The 20,216-nt window shown below is 48.1% G+C and overlaps 1 protein-coding gene across 1 annotated transcript in view; it reads right to left on the reverse strand.

Annotated features, from left to right (window-relative positions):
• The window catches only part of LOC134345907 (murinoglobulin-2-like), a 132,156-nt gene that overhangs the window by 83,552 nt on the left and 28,388 nt on the right, over positions 1-20,216 (reverse strand). The window contains exons 6-13 of the mRNA XM_063047251.1: positions 13,623-13,788; positions 12,201-12,285; positions 10,934-11,039; positions 8,250-8,361; positions 7,517-7,626; positions 6,601-6,762; positions 4,805-5,032; positions 694-757 (exon numbers count right to left, since the gene is read on the reverse strand). Coding sequence (XP_062903321.1) covers positions 694-757; positions 4,805-5,032; positions 6,601-6,762; positions 7,517-7,626; positions 8,250-8,361; positions 10,934-11,039; positions 12,201-12,285; positions 13,623-13,788 — 1,033 coding nt within the window. The remainder of the gene's footprint in view (positions 1-693; positions 758-4,804; positions 5,033-6,600; positions 6,763-7,516; positions 7,627-8,249; positions 8,362-10,933; positions 11,040-12,200; positions 12,286-13,622; positions 13,789-20,216) is intronic.

The following is a 20,216-nucleotide window of genomic DNA, read 5'->3' on the forward strand; positions in this document are numbered from 1 at the left end:
ACACCAGTCACAGAGACAGACAATGGTTCACGGTCACAGACACAGGTCACAGTCACAGATACCGAAAACAGACACTTACACAGATCACTGTCACAGACACCAGTCACAGGCACAGAAACCGATCACAAACACAGACACCTGTCACTGCCACAGACACTATCACAGTCACAGACTCCGATCACAGTCAGAGACACCAGTTATAGTCACAGTCACAGACGCCGATCACAGACAAAGTCACCGATCTCAGACACAGGCACGGTTCACAGTCACAGACACCGGTCCAAGTCACACACATCGATCACAGGCACAGAAGCCAGTCGCATTCACAGAGAACGTTCACAGTCACACGCCAATCACAGACACAGATCACAGGCACTGATCATAGTCACAGACACCGATCATAGTCACAGGCACTGGTCACATCACAGGCACCGATCACAGTCACAGACACAGGTCACAGGCACTGGTCACAAACTCTGGTCTCAATCACAGACTTCCTGTGGACTCGTGTGCACCCCCTTCACTTGGACCAATGTGACAAACACAGCTCCCACCTCTCCCACCTTCCCGTAGACACCAGAGATCCCATTCCCTTCCCTGTTCCAGGTCATTCCAACAGTGTTGCGGACTGCTCCGATCGGGTTCCGTGACTGGGGAAGTTTTCCATGTCCCAGCGATGCCCTACGTTCCTACCCTCAGTCCCTTCAATGGATTGTGTGCTCTTCTCAAAGCTGATGATCTTCCCTCTGGCCATGGCCTGCAGAACAGAGGACAGATAATGACTCTTGAGCTTGGACAAGTGGTCTCATACAGGAGAGGAACGAGGGAGGTGGTGCTGTCCCTCGGGTTTGGACAAGTGTTCTGGTACGGGAGGAGAGGACAGAAAGAGAGAGAGGGTGGGATTGTCGCCTCCAGGTTTGAAAAGAGGTCTGGTACAGAAGGGGAGGTGGTGTTGTCCCTCGGGGGTGGACAAATGGTCAGGTACAGTAGGGGAAGAGAGAGAGGGGGTGAGGTGTTGCCCCTCGTGGCTTGAAAAGTGGTTTGCACAGTAGGGTAGGAAAGAGAGGAGTATGTGTTCTCATCCTCCAGGTTGGGCAATTGTACTAGCACAGAAGGGGAGGACAGGGAGAGGGGGAGGTGTTGTCCACTTGAGTTTGGATGTGGTCTGGTAGAAGGGGAGGAGAGAGGTGGATGGATTTGACCTTCGGTGTTGCACAAGTGGTCTGTTAGAGGAGTGGAGTAGAGAGAGGCTGGGGAGGTGTTGACCTGTCGGGGTTTGACAAGTGGCCTGGTACAGGAGGGGAAGAGAGGAAGAGAGGGATGATGTTCACCTTCGAGGTTGGACAAGTGGACTCATACAGGAAAGGAGGACCGAGAGAGAGGGGGAGGTGTTGCCACACACGAGGTTGGACAAGTGGTATAGTACAGGAGGGGTGGGGCGAGAGACGGGGTGATGTTGACCCTTGAGGTTGGACGTGGTCTTGGATAGGTCGGAAGGAGGGAGAAACGAGGATCTGTTGTCGCCTCGGGTGGACGAGTGGTCTGGTACAGGAGGGGAGGAGAGTGAGAAAGGAAGCTGTTGTCTCCTCCAGCTTGGACAAGTCATCTGGTCAGAAGGGGAGGAGAGAGAGAGGAGGAGCTGTTGGCCTTTGAGGTTGAACAAGTGGTTTGGTACAGGAGGGGAGGAGAGAGAGTGGGGCAGGTGTTATCCCCTAGAGGTTGGACATGTACTCTGCTATAGGAGGGGAGAGAGAGATAGAGAGAGTGGGTTGTTTTGACCCTCGAGTTTTGGACAAGTGGTCTGGTATAGGAGGGGAGCACAGAGAGAGTGGGAAGTGTTAAACCTCGAGGTTGGACAACTAGTCTGGTCAGGAGGGAGGAGAGAGAGAGGGTGGGATGTTGCCCCTTGAGGTTGGACGAGTGTTCTGGTACAGGTGGGGAGGAGAGAGGGAGCATGGAGAGGAGGAGGTGTTGATAGAATTAAAAAGCAGAAGGGCTGCACCTTCTGTTCTCTCTCTCTCTCTCTCTCTCTCTCTCTCTCTCCACCCCTCCTGTACCAGACCACTTGTCCAATCCTCGAATTGACAACACCTCCCTCTCTGTCCCCTTCGTCTGCGCCCGGAGAATTTTGAATGGCGGGAGAGCATATAAATATTAAGAGGCTACCATGTGCTGTTAGGTATGTAGGGTAAGTCCTGTGAACAACAGCTGAAGAGAATGGACATGTGTTCCATGGTGTTGGGGGGGGGTTATTATTGAGACATTGAAATTTCTGAGGGGACGGTGGGGATGATGCCTCTGCTGTCTGCTGTATGGTCTGGAAGGTGTGACTTCTGCGTATAGGTAGTAATCCTATAAAACTCTGATTAGACCACAGTCAGATTATTGGGTTCAGTTCTGCTAGCATCATTACAGGTAGAATGTGGAAGCTTCAGAGAGGGTGCAGAGAAGATTCACCAAAATTCTGTCTGGATTAGAAAGGGTGCAGAGGAGATTCGCCAGGGCGCTGCCTGGATTAGAGAGGGTGTAGAGGAGATTTGCCAGGATGTTGCCTGGATTAAAGAGGGTGCAGAAGAAATTTACCAGGGTAGTGCCTGGATGTGAGTGGGTACATAGGGGATTTTTCAAGATAGTGCATGGATTAATCCGTCCCTGGCCCAGGCAGTCGTCTCCACAAGCCTCAAGATCTCCACCATCGTGCCAGTGCTGAAGCATTCCACTGTCTGAATGACTTCCGCCCAGTTGCACTCACCCCCATCATTGCAAAGTGCTTTGAGAGACTGGTTCTATCTCATCTGAAATCCAGTCTGCCCACTACCCTGGACCCCCATCAGTTTGCCTATCGCACCAACAGGTCAACAGAGGACGCCATCTCCACGGCATTTCACTCTGCCCTGACCCACCTGGACAGCCCCAACTCCTACGTCAGAATGCTGGTCATTGACTTTAGTTCAGCATTCAATACTATGAACCCTCCAAGCCGATCGCCAAACTTCGCCAGCTTGGTATCATCTCATCTGCCTGCAATTGAACCTTGGATTTTCTGACTAACAGACCCCAATCAGTTAAGTTAGACAACCGCTCCTCCTCCACTCTCACCCCAAACACCAACATGCCTCAAGGCTGTGTGCTGAGCCCTCTTCTGTACTCCCTTTTCACCTATGACTGCGTTCCTGTACATGGTTCTAACTCCATAATCAAGTTCGCAGATGACACCACGGTGGTTGGCCTGATCAGAGGGGTGACGAGACGGCCTACAGGGACGAGGTCCAGCACCTGGCTGCGTGGTATGCTGACAACAACCTGGCCCTTAACACCCAGAAGACCAAGGAGATCATTGTAGACTTCAGGCATGCTCGGAGCCACACTCATGTCCCCATCTACATCAACGGAGCTGTAGTGGAGTGTGTATCAAGCTTCAAATTCCTTGATGTCCACATTACCGAGGATCTGACCTGGTCCCTGAACTCCTCCATCCTGATCAAAAAGGTGCAACAGCGCCTTTATTTCCTGCGGAGCATGAAGAAAGCTCACCTCTGTCCCAGGATACTGACAGACTTTTACTGCTGTACCATTGAGAGCATAGTCACCAACTGCATCTCAGTGTGGTATGGCAATTGTCCCGTATCGGACCGCAAAGCACTCCAGCATGTGGTGAAAACTACCCAGCGGATTATCGGAACCCAATTGCTCAACATTGAGAACATCTACCATAAACGCTGTCTGGGCAGGGCGAAAAGCAATATCAAGGATGCATCTCACCCTAACCAGGGACTTTTTACTCTCCTCTCATCCGGTAGGCGCTACAGGAGCCTCCGCTCCCACACCAGCAGGCACAGGAAGAGCTTCTTCCCTGAGGCTGTGACCCTGCTGAACCTCACCTCACAGCGCTAAGCAGTATTGCACCCATATTGTACTGTCTCAGTACTTTTATATTTGTGTGCTGTAGCACTTACGTTTTACTTGCAGTTATTTTGTAAATAACACTATTCTTTACATTTCCGGTCAGATGCTAACTGCATTTCACTGGCTTTGTATCTATACTCGGCACAATGACAATAAAGTTGAATCTAATCAAATCTAATCTAATTGGAGAATGAGCAGAGATTTACCAGGATGCTGTCTGGATGAGAGAGCGTGTCTTTTGAGGATATGTTGAGCGAGCACGGGCTCTTCTCTGTAGAGCGAAGAAGAATGAGGTATGAGTTGACTGGAGTGTGTAAGATGATAGGAGATATAGATCGAGTGGACCTTTCCCAGAGTGAAAATGATTAATGTCAGGGGGCATAAGTTCCTGTTGATTGGAGAAAAGTATAGTCGGGGATGTCAAATGTAAGGTTTTACACAGAGAATGGGGGATGTGTGGAACACCCTGTCCGGGATGGTGGTAGAGATAGATTCATTGGGGATATTTAGGTTACTCTTCGATAGGCACATTGATGATAGAAAAAATGGAGGATTTGGTGGAGGAAAGAGTTTGAATGATCTTGAGACAGGTTTGAAGGTCGGCCTGACATTGTGGGCCGAAGAGCCTGCGCTGTGCTATTATGTTCTCTGAGCTCTACTGGCTGTCCCGAAGGAAGTTGGAGGAGCGAACCTCAGAGTGTATAGAAAAGGGCAAACATACACTGAAGTTGACACTGAGTCTAGTGGAAGAGGTGGGCAGTGACGAGGGAAGTGATCAGTTCTGGGACCAGTCACTCCGAAAGGTTGGATTGGGTTGAGGAATGGTGTGAGAAGCAAGGGCGAGGCGGGAGGCCACGAGGGGCACTGGATGGGTAGGGAAGAACAGGTGGAGCCTCACCAATTGGAACACCTCCAGATCGAGAGATCCGCCATCTGGAAGAACTTTGATGATGTATCTAATTGGCATCTCCAGATCGAACGTGCATGGCAGCTCCCTCTGTTGGCTGCTGATGGACAGGAAGCTGTTGGACTTGGAGTAGAACCGCTTCACTGAGTGGCGGGCGTGAGAGTGGCTGGGGAACCGACGAGAATTGTAATTGTCCTCATGCTGGAGATGATAAATAGCCTAGGGAGAACAGAATACACACGATGTCATCGGAATTCGGGCCTGACTTGGACACCAGAAGGGAACACAAGGAACATTCGATGGCAACGGATCCCTGCGTCCGTCCCGAGAGAGAGAGAGGGCATGGTATCGTTGTATCCGTGCCAGTAGGGGAGTTCGCCATGCCCCAGAGCAACGCACACAAAATGCTGAAGAAACCCGTCTGCCACGGATGGGAATAGATGATGGACATTTTGGACCCATACCCTTCTTCAGGACTGGAATGGAAGGGAGAAGAGGCCAGAATGAGAAGATGGTAAGAGGGAGAAGAGGGCGAGACAGAAGGTGATAGGTGAAGGCAAGTAATGGGGGAGGGATCTGAAGTAAGAAGCCGGGAAGTGATTGGTGGAATAGACAAAGGATTGAAAGAAGGAGGAATCTGATTGGAGAGGAGATTGGACCTTGGGATCAAGGGTAGGAGGGAGCACACCATGTGGAGGCGATAGACAGAGATGAGAAGAAGGAAATAGGTAAGAGGGGAGCCAAAGTGGGAAACGCGGTAGAGGAAAGGGGGAGGAGGGGAAATCATCTGAAGTTAGTGAAATCGATGTTGATGCCATCAGATTGGATGGAATATGGGGTGTTGTTGAGATCCGCCTCACTGAAGCAGCAGAGGAGACCCATCGGGACGGTGTGGCGATTAGAATGAAAGCTGGCTTCCGCTGGGAAATTCTGCTTTCAGTGGGCAGGCCGAAGACGCCCGGCGAAGCCTGAGAACATTACATCTAAGTATTCACCGTGAGGAAGGTGGACACGCCACACGGTAGTGTAGCAAGCCTCACACCACCTCTAATCCCTCTGGCACCCTCCCACAATCCAGAGGCATTAGAATCGCAGGTGGCACTCGAAGAGCCTGGAGTATGCGCCAGGGAAGTGTAGCGACATTTGCGGGTTCCTGGGAAAGTGTTGGTAATCGAGGAAAGCGACAGTGTTTATCGTAGGTAACGCTGAATCTCAGTCTGAGAGAGCTGAGGATCACTCTGAGGGAGATCGCCGCACTGCGTGGTGTCGCTGAATCTCAGTTCCGCACAAAGAGAGAAAATGACCTCGTATCATTGACCAACCCTCCCAGTCACTCCCTCTACCTTGGAGCCTCTCAGATTGACCTTCAACTCTCTCAATCCCTCTCTCCCTCAGAGTGAACGTCAATACCATCTTAGTCCCTCTCTCTCTCTCTCTCTGTCAGAGTAATCCTCAACTCACTCAGAGTCTATCTTCCTCTCTTAGAGTGACACACTTCCTCCCAGTTCCTCTCTCTCCGTCAGGTTGACCCTCAACTCCACCAGAGACCCTCTCTCTCCCTCACAGTGATCCTCATCTCACTCATGGAGTCACTCAGACTGACCCTCAGCTCTCTCAATCCCTCTTTCCCTCAATGATTCCAAACTCCCTCAGACCCTCTACCTCACCTCCAAATAACTCTCACCCTTATTGTCCATCTGCACGCCCTCAGAGTGACCATCCCAGATCTTCGCATCCCAGAATGACAGCCCGACCCCACCTTCCAGATAATCCCATTCCAGACTCACCAAGAAGGACACCTGCTCGTCGTCCCATTCGGAGGTGTCGAAGAGGAAGGTTCCCTCTCCTTGATCATCGACTATAATCTCTTGCGCTCCGGGATTAAACGTGTTGAACAGGTACACTTTCACTTCTGGCAGTGGTTTTCCTGTGGCCAACTTGATCACCACCTGCCAACAGAGAATGACTGCTCTTTGAGATTGGTAGGAGATACACATGGGCAGTGGGAAAGTTAACATTCTTGTCTTTTTTTAATCTAATTGCAGTAGATTTACTATCACTTGACCCTGACAGTTTGACTTAGTCCATGTTTTACCAACACTACTTGGACTAACTAAGTGGGCGCGCATCATCAGTAATGTAACCCAGTTATTCTCGTCTTTAAACATAAGATGCCCTCGTTCTGGCCACCCAGTCAGGGTAGATCAGGGCCAGATTGTGTATATTTCTGCCCATGAACTTAGATAATGAAAGGCCTGTCCATTACAAAGATTAGGGTATTTTAGACCTCCTTGTTTGGTTTAATTTTGACCATTTGGGGAGTTGATTTGGTTTTGTCGCCTATTTATTAGGCTTCAGCTCAAATTAAGATGCAAATTTCCTACCAAAGCCTCAGAATATAGTGGCGTCCATTTAAAATAGAGATGAGGAGGAATTTCTTCAACCAGAGGGTGGTGAATCTGTGGAATGCATTGCCAGGGACGGCTATGGAAGTCACGTCTCTGGGTACATTTAAAGTGGATGTTGAGAAGTTCCGGATTAGTCAGGATCAAAGATTACTGGGAGAAGGAATAAGATTAGGGTTAAGAGGGATAATGAATGATCCATGACGGAATGGCAGGTCAGACTCAATGGGCCGAAGGGCCTGACTGTCTCCTATCTCAGTGCTGTGGAACCTGTCTCTCAGTGTTGGATCATCTCTACCTTTCCAGACAACGGGAGTCCTCTCTTGTAGTACATCTCAATGTCCTCAAAGTGGATCTTTGTGACCTCCGAGGCAACCCGGCAGGATGCTGACGTTTCCCTCCTAACTCCTGTGGGGGGATTGAATGCTGGATTACCGACTGCGCTGGCAGCCAAGTCGCGGTTCTGTTGTGTCGACAGATAGAGGGTGTTAGGGAGGCAGTTAGTCACTGGCAAAGAGTCACAGGAGGGGGGAAACAGGTGAGCCAGGCATCAGGAATAGAAAGTGAGCCGGACGAGAGGATGGCGTGAGTGTGTGGTGTGACAGGGCGAGGGAGGGAAGGGACAGAAAGAGAGAGGGAAGTGAGGCATGGACAAAGAGAGAGAAGGCGAAGGAAAGAGACTGCCAGCGAGAGAAATGCGGGAAAGAGACGGAAAAAGGGAGAGGGAGAAGTATAAAGCAGAGATTGATAGGTGCTTGATTAGGCAGTGTGGGATTCAGGGAGATGCCTGGACATTGGAGCTGAGAGCCGAAATGGATCAGCCAGGATGAAGTGGGGCATCAGACTCGATGGGACAATTCTGCTCCTATATCTTATGGTCTTTGGGAGAAGGAGGTAGGGTGTGTGAAACGGTGTGACAGGGAAGAGGTTGGAACAGAGACGGGGGAGAGAGGTACGGGCTCTGGAAAAGTCACTCAGGAAGAGATAGTGTACGTATTAGGGACGATGATTACTGCCTCCCGGGCCCTAACCTGTGCCGTCCTCCTCCAAGACGAAGTGCGCGTGGATGTTATTGTTCCAATTCCTTCTCATTCGGAACACAGCGGTGTCGAGATCCCGGGAGATGCAGCCATCATTGTCCATCTGAGGGGTCAACACAGGGGCGGGCGGTGAGACTACGGGGCAGGAAATGAGGGTGGGCAAACACTCGTCTCACACTTCTGCTTCCTCCAAATGCCCCATCCAGTCACCACTCCTTCCCGCAGCATTCATTCCAAACCGAGAATCACGAATCACGGTTACCCATCCAGACAGTCTCCATCTCTCCATAAAATGACGTGTGTTTGTGTGTGTGTGTGTGTGTGTGTGTGTGTGTGTGTGTGTGTGTGTGTCTGTTAGAGTGTGTGGAACATAGAAACATAGAAAAACCTACAACACAATACAGGCCCTTCGGCCCACAAAGTTGCGCAGAACATGTCCCTACTTTTAAAAATTACTAGGCTTACCCACAACTCTCTGTTTTTCTAAGCTCAATGTACCTATCCAAAAGTCTGTTAAAAGACCCTATCATATCCGACTCTACCACCGTTGCCGGCAGCCCATTCCACGTACTCACAACTCTCTGCGTAAAAAACATACCTCTGACATCTCGTCTGTACCTACCCCCCAGCACCTTAAACCTGTGCCCTCTTGTGGCAGCCATTTCAGCCCTGGGAAAAAAGCCTCTGACTATCCACACGATCAATGCCTCTTGTCATCTTACACAACTCTTATCTCATCCTCCGTCGCTCCAAGGAAAACAGGCCGAGTTCACTCACCTATTCTCATAAGGCATGCTCCCCAATCCAGGCACCATCCTTGTAAATCTCCTCTGCACCCTTTCTATGGTTTCCACATCCTTCCTGTAGTGAGGTGACCAGAACTCAGCACAGTTCTCCAAGTGGGGTCTGACCAGGGTTCTATATAGCTGTAACATTACCTCCGGCTCCTAAATTCAATCCCACGGTTGATGAAGGCCAATACACCGTACGCCTTCTTACCCACAGAGTCAACCTGCGTAGCAGCTTTGAGTGTCCTATGGACTCGGACCACAAGATCCCTCTGATCCTCCACACTGCCAAGAGTCTTACCATTAATACTATATTCTGTCATCATATTTGACCTACCAAAATGAACCACTTCACACTTCTCAGCCCAGTTTTGCATCCTATCAATGTCCTGCTGTAACCTCTGACATCCCTCCACACTATCCACAACACCTCCAACCTTTGTGTCATCAGCAAATATACAAAACCATCCCTCCACTTCCTCTACAGGTCATTTATAAAAATCACGAAGAGTAAGAGTCCCAGAAGAAATCCCTGAGGCACACCACTGGTCACTGATCTCCATGCAGAATATGGCCCGTCTACAACTCTCTGCCTTCTGTGGGCAAGCCAGTTCTGGATCAACAAAGCAATGTCACCTTGGATCCCATGCCTCTTTACTTTCTCAGTAAGCCTTGATTGTGTGAGAAGAGGTAGAAGACCTGGAGGGAGAGTGGGTGGAAGAGGGGGAAGAGAGAAGGGGAGGGGGGTGGAGAGACAGAAGGAGGGAGAGGAAGAGGTAGGTAAGAGGTACAGGGGAGAAAAATGGAGAGGGGTAGGTAGGGGAGGGGAGAGTGGGAGTGGGGGAAAGAGAGAGAGAGAGGAAGAGAGAAAAAGAAAGAGAGACGAAGAGTGGAGGGGGAAGGGTAGAGGCAGGTGGAGAGGGAAATATGAAGACAGCGATGGAGAGGGGGAAGAGGGACAGGCAGGTGAGGGACACTGAGAGTGGGAGGCACGGAGGGAGAGGAAGAGTGAAGTAGGGCAGTGAAAAGGGAAAAGGGGAGTGGAGAGCGGAGAAAACAGGGCGAGATAATGGAGAGAGTAGGGGAGAATGGGAAACGAGAGAGGGAAAGTATAGGGATGAGGGGAAGAGTGGCGTGTATTATATACGTGAGGTGGAGAGACACAGTTCACCCAGACCTCTGGCGCTGCCTGTGTGGAGTTTGTACGTTCTCCCCGTGACTTCGCGGGCTTACTGTGGTTATTCCAGTTTCCGCCCACTTCCCACAGAAGATGGTGGGTTAATTGGGGTTGGGGGCTGCATATTGCCGCCGGGGTGCGGCCGAGGGATGACACTAGGTGAGCGACGAGCAGTCCAGTTTATCCCAGCGCCAGTGATCAACGGCCAGGGTACAATTGCTGCTGCTGTCTGGGTAGAGTGACCGTGCAGATCTCTTCCCACTTTCCACAGATGGACACATCAGCGCTAATGACTTACGGGCGGGCTACATTGGCTCTGGAAACGTGGCCATACTCGCAGGCATCACCCAGACCACCCGACCCCCCCCCAGCACGAAGCTAGCTGATTTGATTTGCCAAATGTGACCCATTTCGTCACATTTCATGATGTATGTGCGAGAAATGATCTGCCCTGACGGGGTGAGAGTGGAAGGGGGAGGGGGAGTTTGTAAGCATACGGGGGACTGCTCCATAAACTAGTAGGGGAACGGGAGACGACGTTGTGGACATCGAGGGAATCCTCCCACACTGATCTGTCATTCCTGGCACACTTCATACTTTGCCACGTCTCGCCTCTTCCCCGTCTCCTTTGTCCACTCTTCTTCACACAGCAGGGAGTGGGAGACATGAGACACAGCACCCTGGGCTCCCGGGCCTGCCCCAGAACTAACCTTGTCCACCACATAGTGACAAAAATCTGTTTCCACGTAACTGTAATAACTCTTCAGGCAAACCGTGCCGTTTACCACACCCCGCATGGGTTTCCCGTACGTGTACCTGGGTTTCGTGTCAGAGCAGAAGTTAGAGACAGAGAGGCCCCAACGACATTCCGTCCCATCACACACTCCGGGGGTCAGACAGAGAGTGAAACTCACCCCACACCGTCCCATCACACACTCTCAAAGTCAGACATTAGAGTGAAACTCCCCATACACAGTCCCATCACATATTTCCGGGGTCAGACACGAGTTAATCCCACGCCGTCCCAACACGCAATCTCGGGCTCAGACACAAAGTGAAGCATCCCCCATACCGTCCCGTCACACAATCTCGGGGCCAAATCAGAGTGCAACTCCCTCCGCAACACCACATCACACATTCCCGGCGTCAAACACAGACAGAAGCATATCCCACATCGTCCCATTACAGATTCCTGGAGTCAGACACAGAATGAAGCTTCCTTCAAACGTCCCCTCACAGAACCTCGCAGTCAGGCACAGAGTGAAACTCACCCAACAACACCCCATGGCACTCTCCCGGTTCAGACACAGAGTGAAGCTTCCTCCACACCGTCCCATCACACACTTCCGGGGTCAGAAACAGGGTGCAGCTCCCTCCTGACCACTCCATCACATACTCCCGGGATCAGACACAGAATGAATGTTCCTCCACACCGCGATATCGCACAGTCCTGGGCTCAGACAGAATGAACCTCCCTCCACTACTTCCTATCACACAATCACGGGTCATACACAGAGTGAATCTCCCTCCACATCGCCCATCACATACTCTCGGGGTCAGGCACAGAGTGAATATCCATCACACCCTCCCATCACACTCTCCCAGGGTCAGACACAGAATAAAACTCCCTACACACTGTCCGATCACACACTGCCGGGATTAGACACAGAGTGAAACTGCCCCTACACCGTCCCATCAGCACTCCAAGGGTCAGACACAGAGAGAATCTCCCTCCTCACCGTCCCATCACACACTCCCGGGGTCAGACACAATGTGATGTTCCCTCCACACCGTCCCATCACACACTCCCGGGGTCAGACACAATGTGATGTTCCCTCCACACCGTTACGTCACAGGCACCAGAGGTCAGACAGAAAAGTGAAACTCTTTCCACACCGTCTTGTACAGTACACACTCCCGGGGCAGACACTGAGTCGACTAGATGTGGCACCGAGCTGGCGGAAGAACTTCGCTTACCTCCCGCATAGCTGGACGTGGATGGTTCTGTCGAGGATTGTGATCCGCTTTGGCATATGAAGCGTCACCTCGAATTTCGGGAGCACTGCAGGGCACAGGGAGAAACTCGGTGATGTCTCGTGATCTCTCTCTCTCCCTCTCTCTCTGTCCCCCTCAATCTGCCCCAACCGAATCCAACAATGCTTCCCGCCCCCACCCCAGGATCATAGAACATCCTTATTCGACAGTTCCATTTATACACAATCACAAATCCACAGTGGAGTGGGAATGCAGCAGTTGCATCCCGGCCTTGTTCGCTAGGGTTGCTACAGCTGGTAGTGTTCAAAGCGACAAGCTCCCATTACCCATTAAATGCTCCCGATGGCAGGCGTTTCAAAAGAAAGAGTCTCCGACAACCACGTCCAGACCCTAGTCTTCGCCTGCAGCTCAGCTGCGCTCTTGCATCCATTCTATTCGGGTTATTATTGAGTATGCCCGCTGGAAAATGAATCTCAGGATTGCATCTGATGACAGTTATGTACTTTGATAATAAATTTGCTTTAAACTTCGAGAGTCAATGAAGAACGGACAAGCAACCAATGGGCAAATACAAAAATAAATGGAAATTAATAATAAATAAATAAACACTAGGTATAGAGAATATGCGATGAAGAGTCCTTGAACGTGAGTCGATGGGTTGTGGGAACATTTCAGTGATAGGACAAGTGAATTTATACCTTTAAGTTCAGGAGCTTAATGGTTGAGGGGTAATAACTGCTCCTGAACCTGGTGGTGTTCTTGTTCCGGAGAATCATTGGATCACAAATGCATGACGATCCAATAGGGCGAAGAAGGAAGAATAATAAGTTGAAGAGAAAGGGGAAGGAGTGCAAGTTGACACGTGACAGGTGAGGAGGAAAGGTTGGTGGGGGAATATTGGGAAATGAAGTGAGAAGTTGCGGGAGGTGATAGGTGGAAAAGGTACAGGGCTGAACAAGAAGGAATCTGACAGAATTGGACTGTGGAGCAAGGAAGCGAGGGTAGAAGGGACTCCAGAGGGAGATGATGGGCAGATGAGGAGAAAATATGAGAGGAAATGGAGAATGAGAGGAGGGATAGAGTGAGATTACCGGAATTTGGAGAAATCGATGTTCATGCCATCAGGTTGGAGTCTACCATGACGGAACATGAACTGTTGCTCCTCCAGTCTGAGAGAGGCCTCATCGCGGCAGAACCATGAACCGACTGAGCTGGAATAGCACTGGCAAATCGTGTCCCTTGCGCTATGAAACTTTAGTAAATTCTCCCTTGGGTTGTGTATGCATTGAGCGGGGACAATCCCAGTCACCATGCCAGGAATGGGTAATGTTTAGTTAGCTGCCCGAATTTCAAACTTCTTGAGCCGGCAGAATCCCAGAGGGCCCTGACCCTGTGTTCGCTCACCGTATTCCTCAACAGTGAATGAGTGTCTGTTCTTCCCTCTGGACTTGATCACCTCGATCTCATACTGTCCCAGCAGGGGCTCCGGGTTCAGGTTGTATGTCAGGTCCGCAATTCCCTGCTTGTGTTCCACGTTCCTCCACTGGCCGATCCGATTCCGCTGAGGGTCCTGGGGGAAGGAATATTTCAACTCACCACGCACAGTCTCTCTCCAATCCCCTCTCCCTCTCTCTCTATTGCTCGCTCTAATGCCCCATCTCTGTTCACAAAACTGTTCACAACACTCAAGGTGAGGTCTCACCAGTGCCTTATAAAGCCTCAGCATCACATCCTTGCTCCTGTATTCGAGTCTTCTTGAAATTAATGCTAACATTGCGTTTACCTTGCTCACCACTGACTCAACCTGCAAATTAATCTTCGGGGTGTTCTGCGCAAGGACTCCGAAGTCCTTCTGCATCTCAGATTCCTGGATTTTATCCCCGTTTAGAAAACAGTCCGCACATTTATTTTTTCGATCAAAGTGCATGACCGTGCATTTTCCAACATTTTATTTCATTTGCCACTTTCTCGTCCATTCTCCTAATCTGTTTAAGTCCTTCTGTATCTTACCTGTTTCTTTAACACACACTGCCCCTCCACCAATTTTCGTATTATCTGAAAACTTGGCAACAAAGCCATCAGTTGCATCATTTAAATCATTTATATACCACATAAAACTAAGTGGTCCCAACACCGACCCCTGCGGAAAACCACTCGTCACTGGCAGCCAACCAGAAAAGGATCCTTTTATTCCCAGTCTCTGCCCCCTACCAATCAGCCGATGCTCTAACCATGTCAGTAACTTTCCTGTAATACCATGGGCTCTTAACTTGGTAGTCAGCCTCATGTGTGGCACCTTGTCAAAGGCCTTCTGAAAGTCCAAATATACAACATCCACAGCATCCCCTTTATCCTACTTGAAATGTCTTCAAAGAATTCCAACAGGTTCGTTGGGCAGAAATTTCCCTGAAGGAAACCATGCTGACTTTGTACTATCTTGTCCTGTGTCACCAAGTGCTCCATCATCTCAGCCCTAACATTTTTCTCTAACATATTCCCATCCACAGAGGTCAGGCTAACTGGTCTATAAATTCCTTTCTGCTGCCTTCCTCCTTTCTTAGAGAGTGGGGTGACATTTGCAATTTTCCAGTCCTCCGGCACCATGCCAGAGTCCAATGATTTTTGGAAGATCATTTCTAGTGCCAAAACAATCTCTAATGCTGTCATAGTCTGGTCTGTGAAGTCCGCATTCCGGTTCACGGTCTGGTCCGTGGACTCAGGACTCCGGGTCTTCCAGCTGACCCTTGTTTGAGTTAATCATTGGCACCTGATTCCCATCTTTGGGCTTGCAATACAAGTAGCCTTGGGATCAAGTGTGGGATGCTGGATGGGGTTGGGTGGCTTGATGGGAAGCTGGCTATGTTTAGCTTGATGCGTGAATGTAGTTTGGAACCTGTTGAGGGAAAGAGAGTGGGGAAGGAACGGAAATTGCTGGAAGGGGGTTGTGTGGGTCCGGTAATGGTGGACAAGATAAGAGGTGGGGTTGAGGGAAAGAAAGTGGAGAAGGAGAGGGATAGAGACTTGGGACCAGAAGTAGGCAGCTGGGGAGAGGTGGATTATTGTGAAGGGAGAAATAAAGGGAATGAGGAGGTAGTGAGGGGTCAGATGAATAAAAACCAAGACAAAGGGAATAAAAGAATAAGAAATGATAGTGGAGAAAGCTCTGAAAGTGAGGAAGATGAACAAGCTCAGAGAGGAGGTGTTGTCATAATTAGGTTTAATGAGAAGGCTCAGGGACATATGAAGAAAATTAACCCGTTTGTGCTAACAACAACTCTGACAAATAAGATAGGGGAAATAGTATTTGCAAAAGTCCTTAATGATGGCAACTTATTGGTAAGATGTGCGAATGAGGAACAACTTGAGAAAGCACTCAAGCTAAAAGAGATAGGAAAATGCAAGGTACAATACACTGGGAGGGTGGGAGCACAAAATAATGGTTGTAAAGGAGTGATCATGGGGATACCAATGAGTATAAATATGGAGGAGATAAAGAGGAATATCAAAGGAGGGAAAGTAATGAATGTTCAAAGACTGAAAACAACAAAGGAGGGAGTGAAAAAGGAAAGTGAATCAGTATTGATTGAATTTGAAGAAGAAAGTGTGCCAAGGAAGGTGTTCCTGGGTTTCATGAGTTACCCAGTAAGGGTATATGTGCCAAAGCCACTGAGGTGCTATAATTGTCAAAGGTTTGGACACGTGGCTAAAAACTGTAAAAGGCAGAGGAGATGTGCTAGATGTGGGGGTGATCATGAATATGGAAAGTGTGGAACAGGAGTTCAACCAAAATGCTGCAATTGTGGAGGAGCTCATAATGTTGCATATAGTGGGTGTGAGGTTGTGAGACGGGAGACTAAAATTCAAGAAATAAGAGTGAAAAGAAAGATCACTTATGCAGAAGCTGTAAGAATGTCAAGAGAACAGAATAATGCTCCTAATGAACAGGGAGCAATAGGGATATGAGAGATGCAACAAAGAACAAATGACAGGATTTATGAAGACAAAAAGGCTCTAGTAACATTCATTGCAAGAGTGATTAATAGTACGGTTGAGGTAAAGTCAAAAAGTGACAAAATTCAGCTGGTGGTAAAAGCAGCAGTAAACCATTTAGGGTTAGTAGGACTGACATGGGAGGAAGTGAGGGAGAACCTCAGTAATCAGTCAAGCCAGGAAGTGTCATGTATTGGTTAATACTAATTATGGTGATTCTTTTACAATGGAATGCAAGGAGCTTACTGGCCAATAGCCAGGAATTCAAGCACTTTATTAAAGAAATGGTTGTAAAACCGGATGTAGTGTGTATTCAGGAAACTTGGTTGATACCAACTTTAGACTTTGTGGTATATGGGTATACAATGATAAGGAAAGATAGAAATCTAGGGGGAGGAGGGGGTTGTGCTATGTTAATCAAGCAAGGTATACCATATAGGGTACTGGAAAAAGGAGATGATCAGGAATACATAGTGGTGGAGGTGCGGGAGAGAGGGCAGGGAGTGGTTATAATTAACTACTACAATCCATGTAAAAGGTTGGATTTGGACAGCCTATTAAAGATACAAGGACAAAAGAGATGTAAAGTAGTGTGGTGTGCAGATTTCAATGCTCATAGCACAATATGGGGGGATCAGATTACAGATCCAAATGGAAAGGTAATTGAAGATTTGATGGAAGAAAGGGATTTGGTGTGTATGAATGATGGTAGCGGCACAAGGATAGATATAACAACAGGAACTGAGTCAGTGTTAGATATTACGTTAGTGTCTAATATCTTGGCTGGCATTAGTAACTGGGGAGTTTGGACTGCTTCAACAGTAGGCAGTGATCACTACCCAGTTTTGTGTTCAGTGGGTGAAAGAGTTGAAGTAAGACCAGGTGGCGGAACCCCAAAGTGGGTGTTTGAAAAAGCTGATTGGGGTAAGTTCCAGAAGTTGAGTGAAGAAGGGTTGACAAAGATTGATATTTCTGGAAATGTAGATGAATTAAACAGTCAGGTGACTTCAGCAATTATCATGGCAGCAGAAGGATCTGTACCGAGGAGTAAAAATAGGATGAATAGAAAACTGGTACCATGGTGGACAGAGGAATGTTGTCAGGCTGTAAAAAACAGAAATAGAGCATTCAGGCTAGTTAAAAGAACCCATAATATGCAGCATTTGGTTCAATATAAGAAAGCACAGGCAGTGGTGAGAAGAACTATACGTCAAGCTAAAAGGGCAAGTTTTTGCGACAAGGTAGGAAGAACAACACCTGTGGGAGAGATATGGGGAATGATTAAGAGGATGGGAGGAGATAGAAGGGAATGGGAATATCCAGTAATGATATCTGAGGAGGAAACTGCAGTCTCCAGTAGGGATAAGGTTGAGGTCATGGCCAAGTCATTTGTACTGATACACAGTTCAGAAAACTTGTCTAAAGAAGGGAGAAGAAGAAGGGAAAGAATAATGAGCCAACACCCAGGTGTGTTAAGCAGGAGGGAAGGAACAGATGATATAATTGATGATCCATTTACATTAGCAGAAATGGTGAGAGCAATAAAGAGATCGAGACCAACCTCCCCAGGGAAAGATCTGATATGCTCTATGATGCTAAAAAAATCTAGGAGAAGGAGCGCTTTTGAAGTTGCCGCATTTTTATAACAGAGTGTGGGAGGAGGGAAGATTACCAAGTGCATGGAAAGAAGCAGTAGTAATTCCAATAAGGAAGCCTGGCAAGGATCTGTCAAAACCCACTAGCTGCAGACCAATTGCAATAACATCAAGTATATGTAAGATAATGGAAAGGATGATAACAGAAAGGTTATCATATGAGCTTGAGAAAAGGGGAATGCTGGCAAGTTATCAGAGTGGTTTTAGAAAGGGAAGGAATTCCATGGACTCAGTGATTATGTTAGAGACTGAAATAAGGAAGGCCCAGGCAAATAGAGAGTCAGTAGTGGCAGTGTTCTTTGACATTGAAAAAGCCTATGATATGATGTGGAAGGAAGGATTATTAATTAAACTGCACAAGATGGGAGTTGGTGGGAGAGTTTTTAATTGGATTAAAGATTTTTTGTCTGGTAGAAAAATTCAAGTTCGGATTGGATCAGAATTATCAAAACAGTACATAGTGGAAAATGGCACACCTCAAGGTAGTGTGATTAGCCCGTTACTTTTCACCATTATGATCAATGATGTCTTCACAAAGGTACCAGTGGATATAGGTAGGTCACTGTTTGCGGATGATGGGGCCTTGTGGAAAAGAGGCAGGAACATGGACCATATAATCAGGAAACTACAAGAAGCAATTGATGAAGTGTGGAGTGGGGTTATGATTGGGGATGTAGATTTTCAGTAGATAAAACTCAAACTGTATTTTTTACCAGGAAAAGGGTTGAGGTAGGGAAGAAGTTAAGAATGTATGGGGTTGAATTAGAAAAGGTTGCATCATTTAAATTTCTGGGAGTTATATTTGATTCACGATTAACATGGGCAGACCATATCAGGAAAGTTGAGGAGAAATGTAAAAAAGTAACCTGGGTGTCATTATACACCAGTCATTGAAAGTGGGCATGCAGGTACAGCAGGCGGTGAAAAAGGCGAATGGTATGCTGGCATTTATAGCGAGAGGATTCGAGTACAGGAGCAGGGAGGTACTACTGCAGTTGTACAAGGCCTTGGTGAGACCACACCTGGAGTATTGTGTGCAGTTTTGGTCCCCTAATCTGAGGAAAGACATCTTTGCCATAGAGGGAGTACAAAGAAGGTTCACCAGATTGATTCCTGGAATGGCAGGTCTTTCATATGAAGAAAGACTGGATGAACTGGGCTTGTACTCATTGGAATTTAGAAGATTGAGGGGGGATCTGATTGAAACGTATAAGATCCTAAAGGGATTGGACAGGCTAGATGCGGGAAGATTGTTCCCGATGTTGGGGAGGTCCAGAATGAGGGGTCACAGTTTGAGGATAGAGGGGAAGCCTTTTAGGACCGAGATTAGGAAAAACTTCTTCACACAGAGAGTGGTGAATCTGTGGAATTCTCTGCCACAGCAAACTGTTGAGGCCAGTTCATTGGCTATGTTTAAGAGGGAGTTAGATATGGCCCTTGTGGCTACAGGGGTCAGGGGGTATGGAGGGAAGGCTGGGGCGGGTTTCTGAGTTGGATGATCAGCCATGATCATAATAAATGGCGGTGCAGGCTCGAAGGGCCAAATGGCCTACTCCTGCACCTATTTTCTATGTTTCTATGTTTCTAAATGTGATGAGATGTTTGACTGGTAGGGAATGGGGAGCAAGTTGTTCAGCTTTGAAGAGAATGTATGTGGCTTTAGTAAGATCTGTATTGGATTATGGAAATATAGTATATGGATCAGCAGCTAGGTCTCTTATAAGGAAACTGGATGTGATTCAGGCTCAGGCCTTGAGAGTGTGCAGTGGGGCTTTTAAAACGTCACCAGTGTCAGCCCTACAGGTAGAAATGGGAATAATGCCTTTGGAACTAAGAAGGATGCAACTGATGGCAAACTACTGGGCTAGCTTGCAGGGGCACAATGATTCTCACCCTACTAAAGGAGTGTTGCAGGAGTGCTGGGAAAATGGGAGGTTTCAGAGGGATACCTTTAGTCGGGTAGGGAATGATATTGCGAAAGAATGTGGAGTATTTGATCTGAGGATAAGTCCTTCAGTAGTTTATCCGGTTGTAGCTCCATGGAAGCTTGTATGGCCTGACATAGACTGGCATTTGTTAGAGGTAAAAAGGAAAGAAAGATATAAAACAGATTTGGTAAATGCATTTAACTGTCATGTGATGGAAAAGTATAGTGATTATACTCACATTTATACGGATGGTGCGAAGGAACCTGAAACAGGAGTGACAGGGTTTGGGGTGGTAATACCAGCAAAAGCAATTGGAATCAGCAGAAGAACATCTAATAAGTTAGGGGTGTTTACAGTGGAGATGCTGGCAGTGTTGGTTGCGTTGCAATGGGTGCAGAAAGCCAGACAAGCCAAAGCATTGATAT

The sequence above is a fragment of the Mobula hypostoma genome, chromosome 4, assembly GCF_963921235.1.
Source record: "Mobula hypostoma chromosome 4, sMobHyp1.1, whole genome shotgun sequence".
Lineage (NCBI taxonomy): Eukaryota > Metazoa > Chordata > Chondrichthyes > Myliobatiformes > Myliobatidae > Mobula > Mobula hypostoma.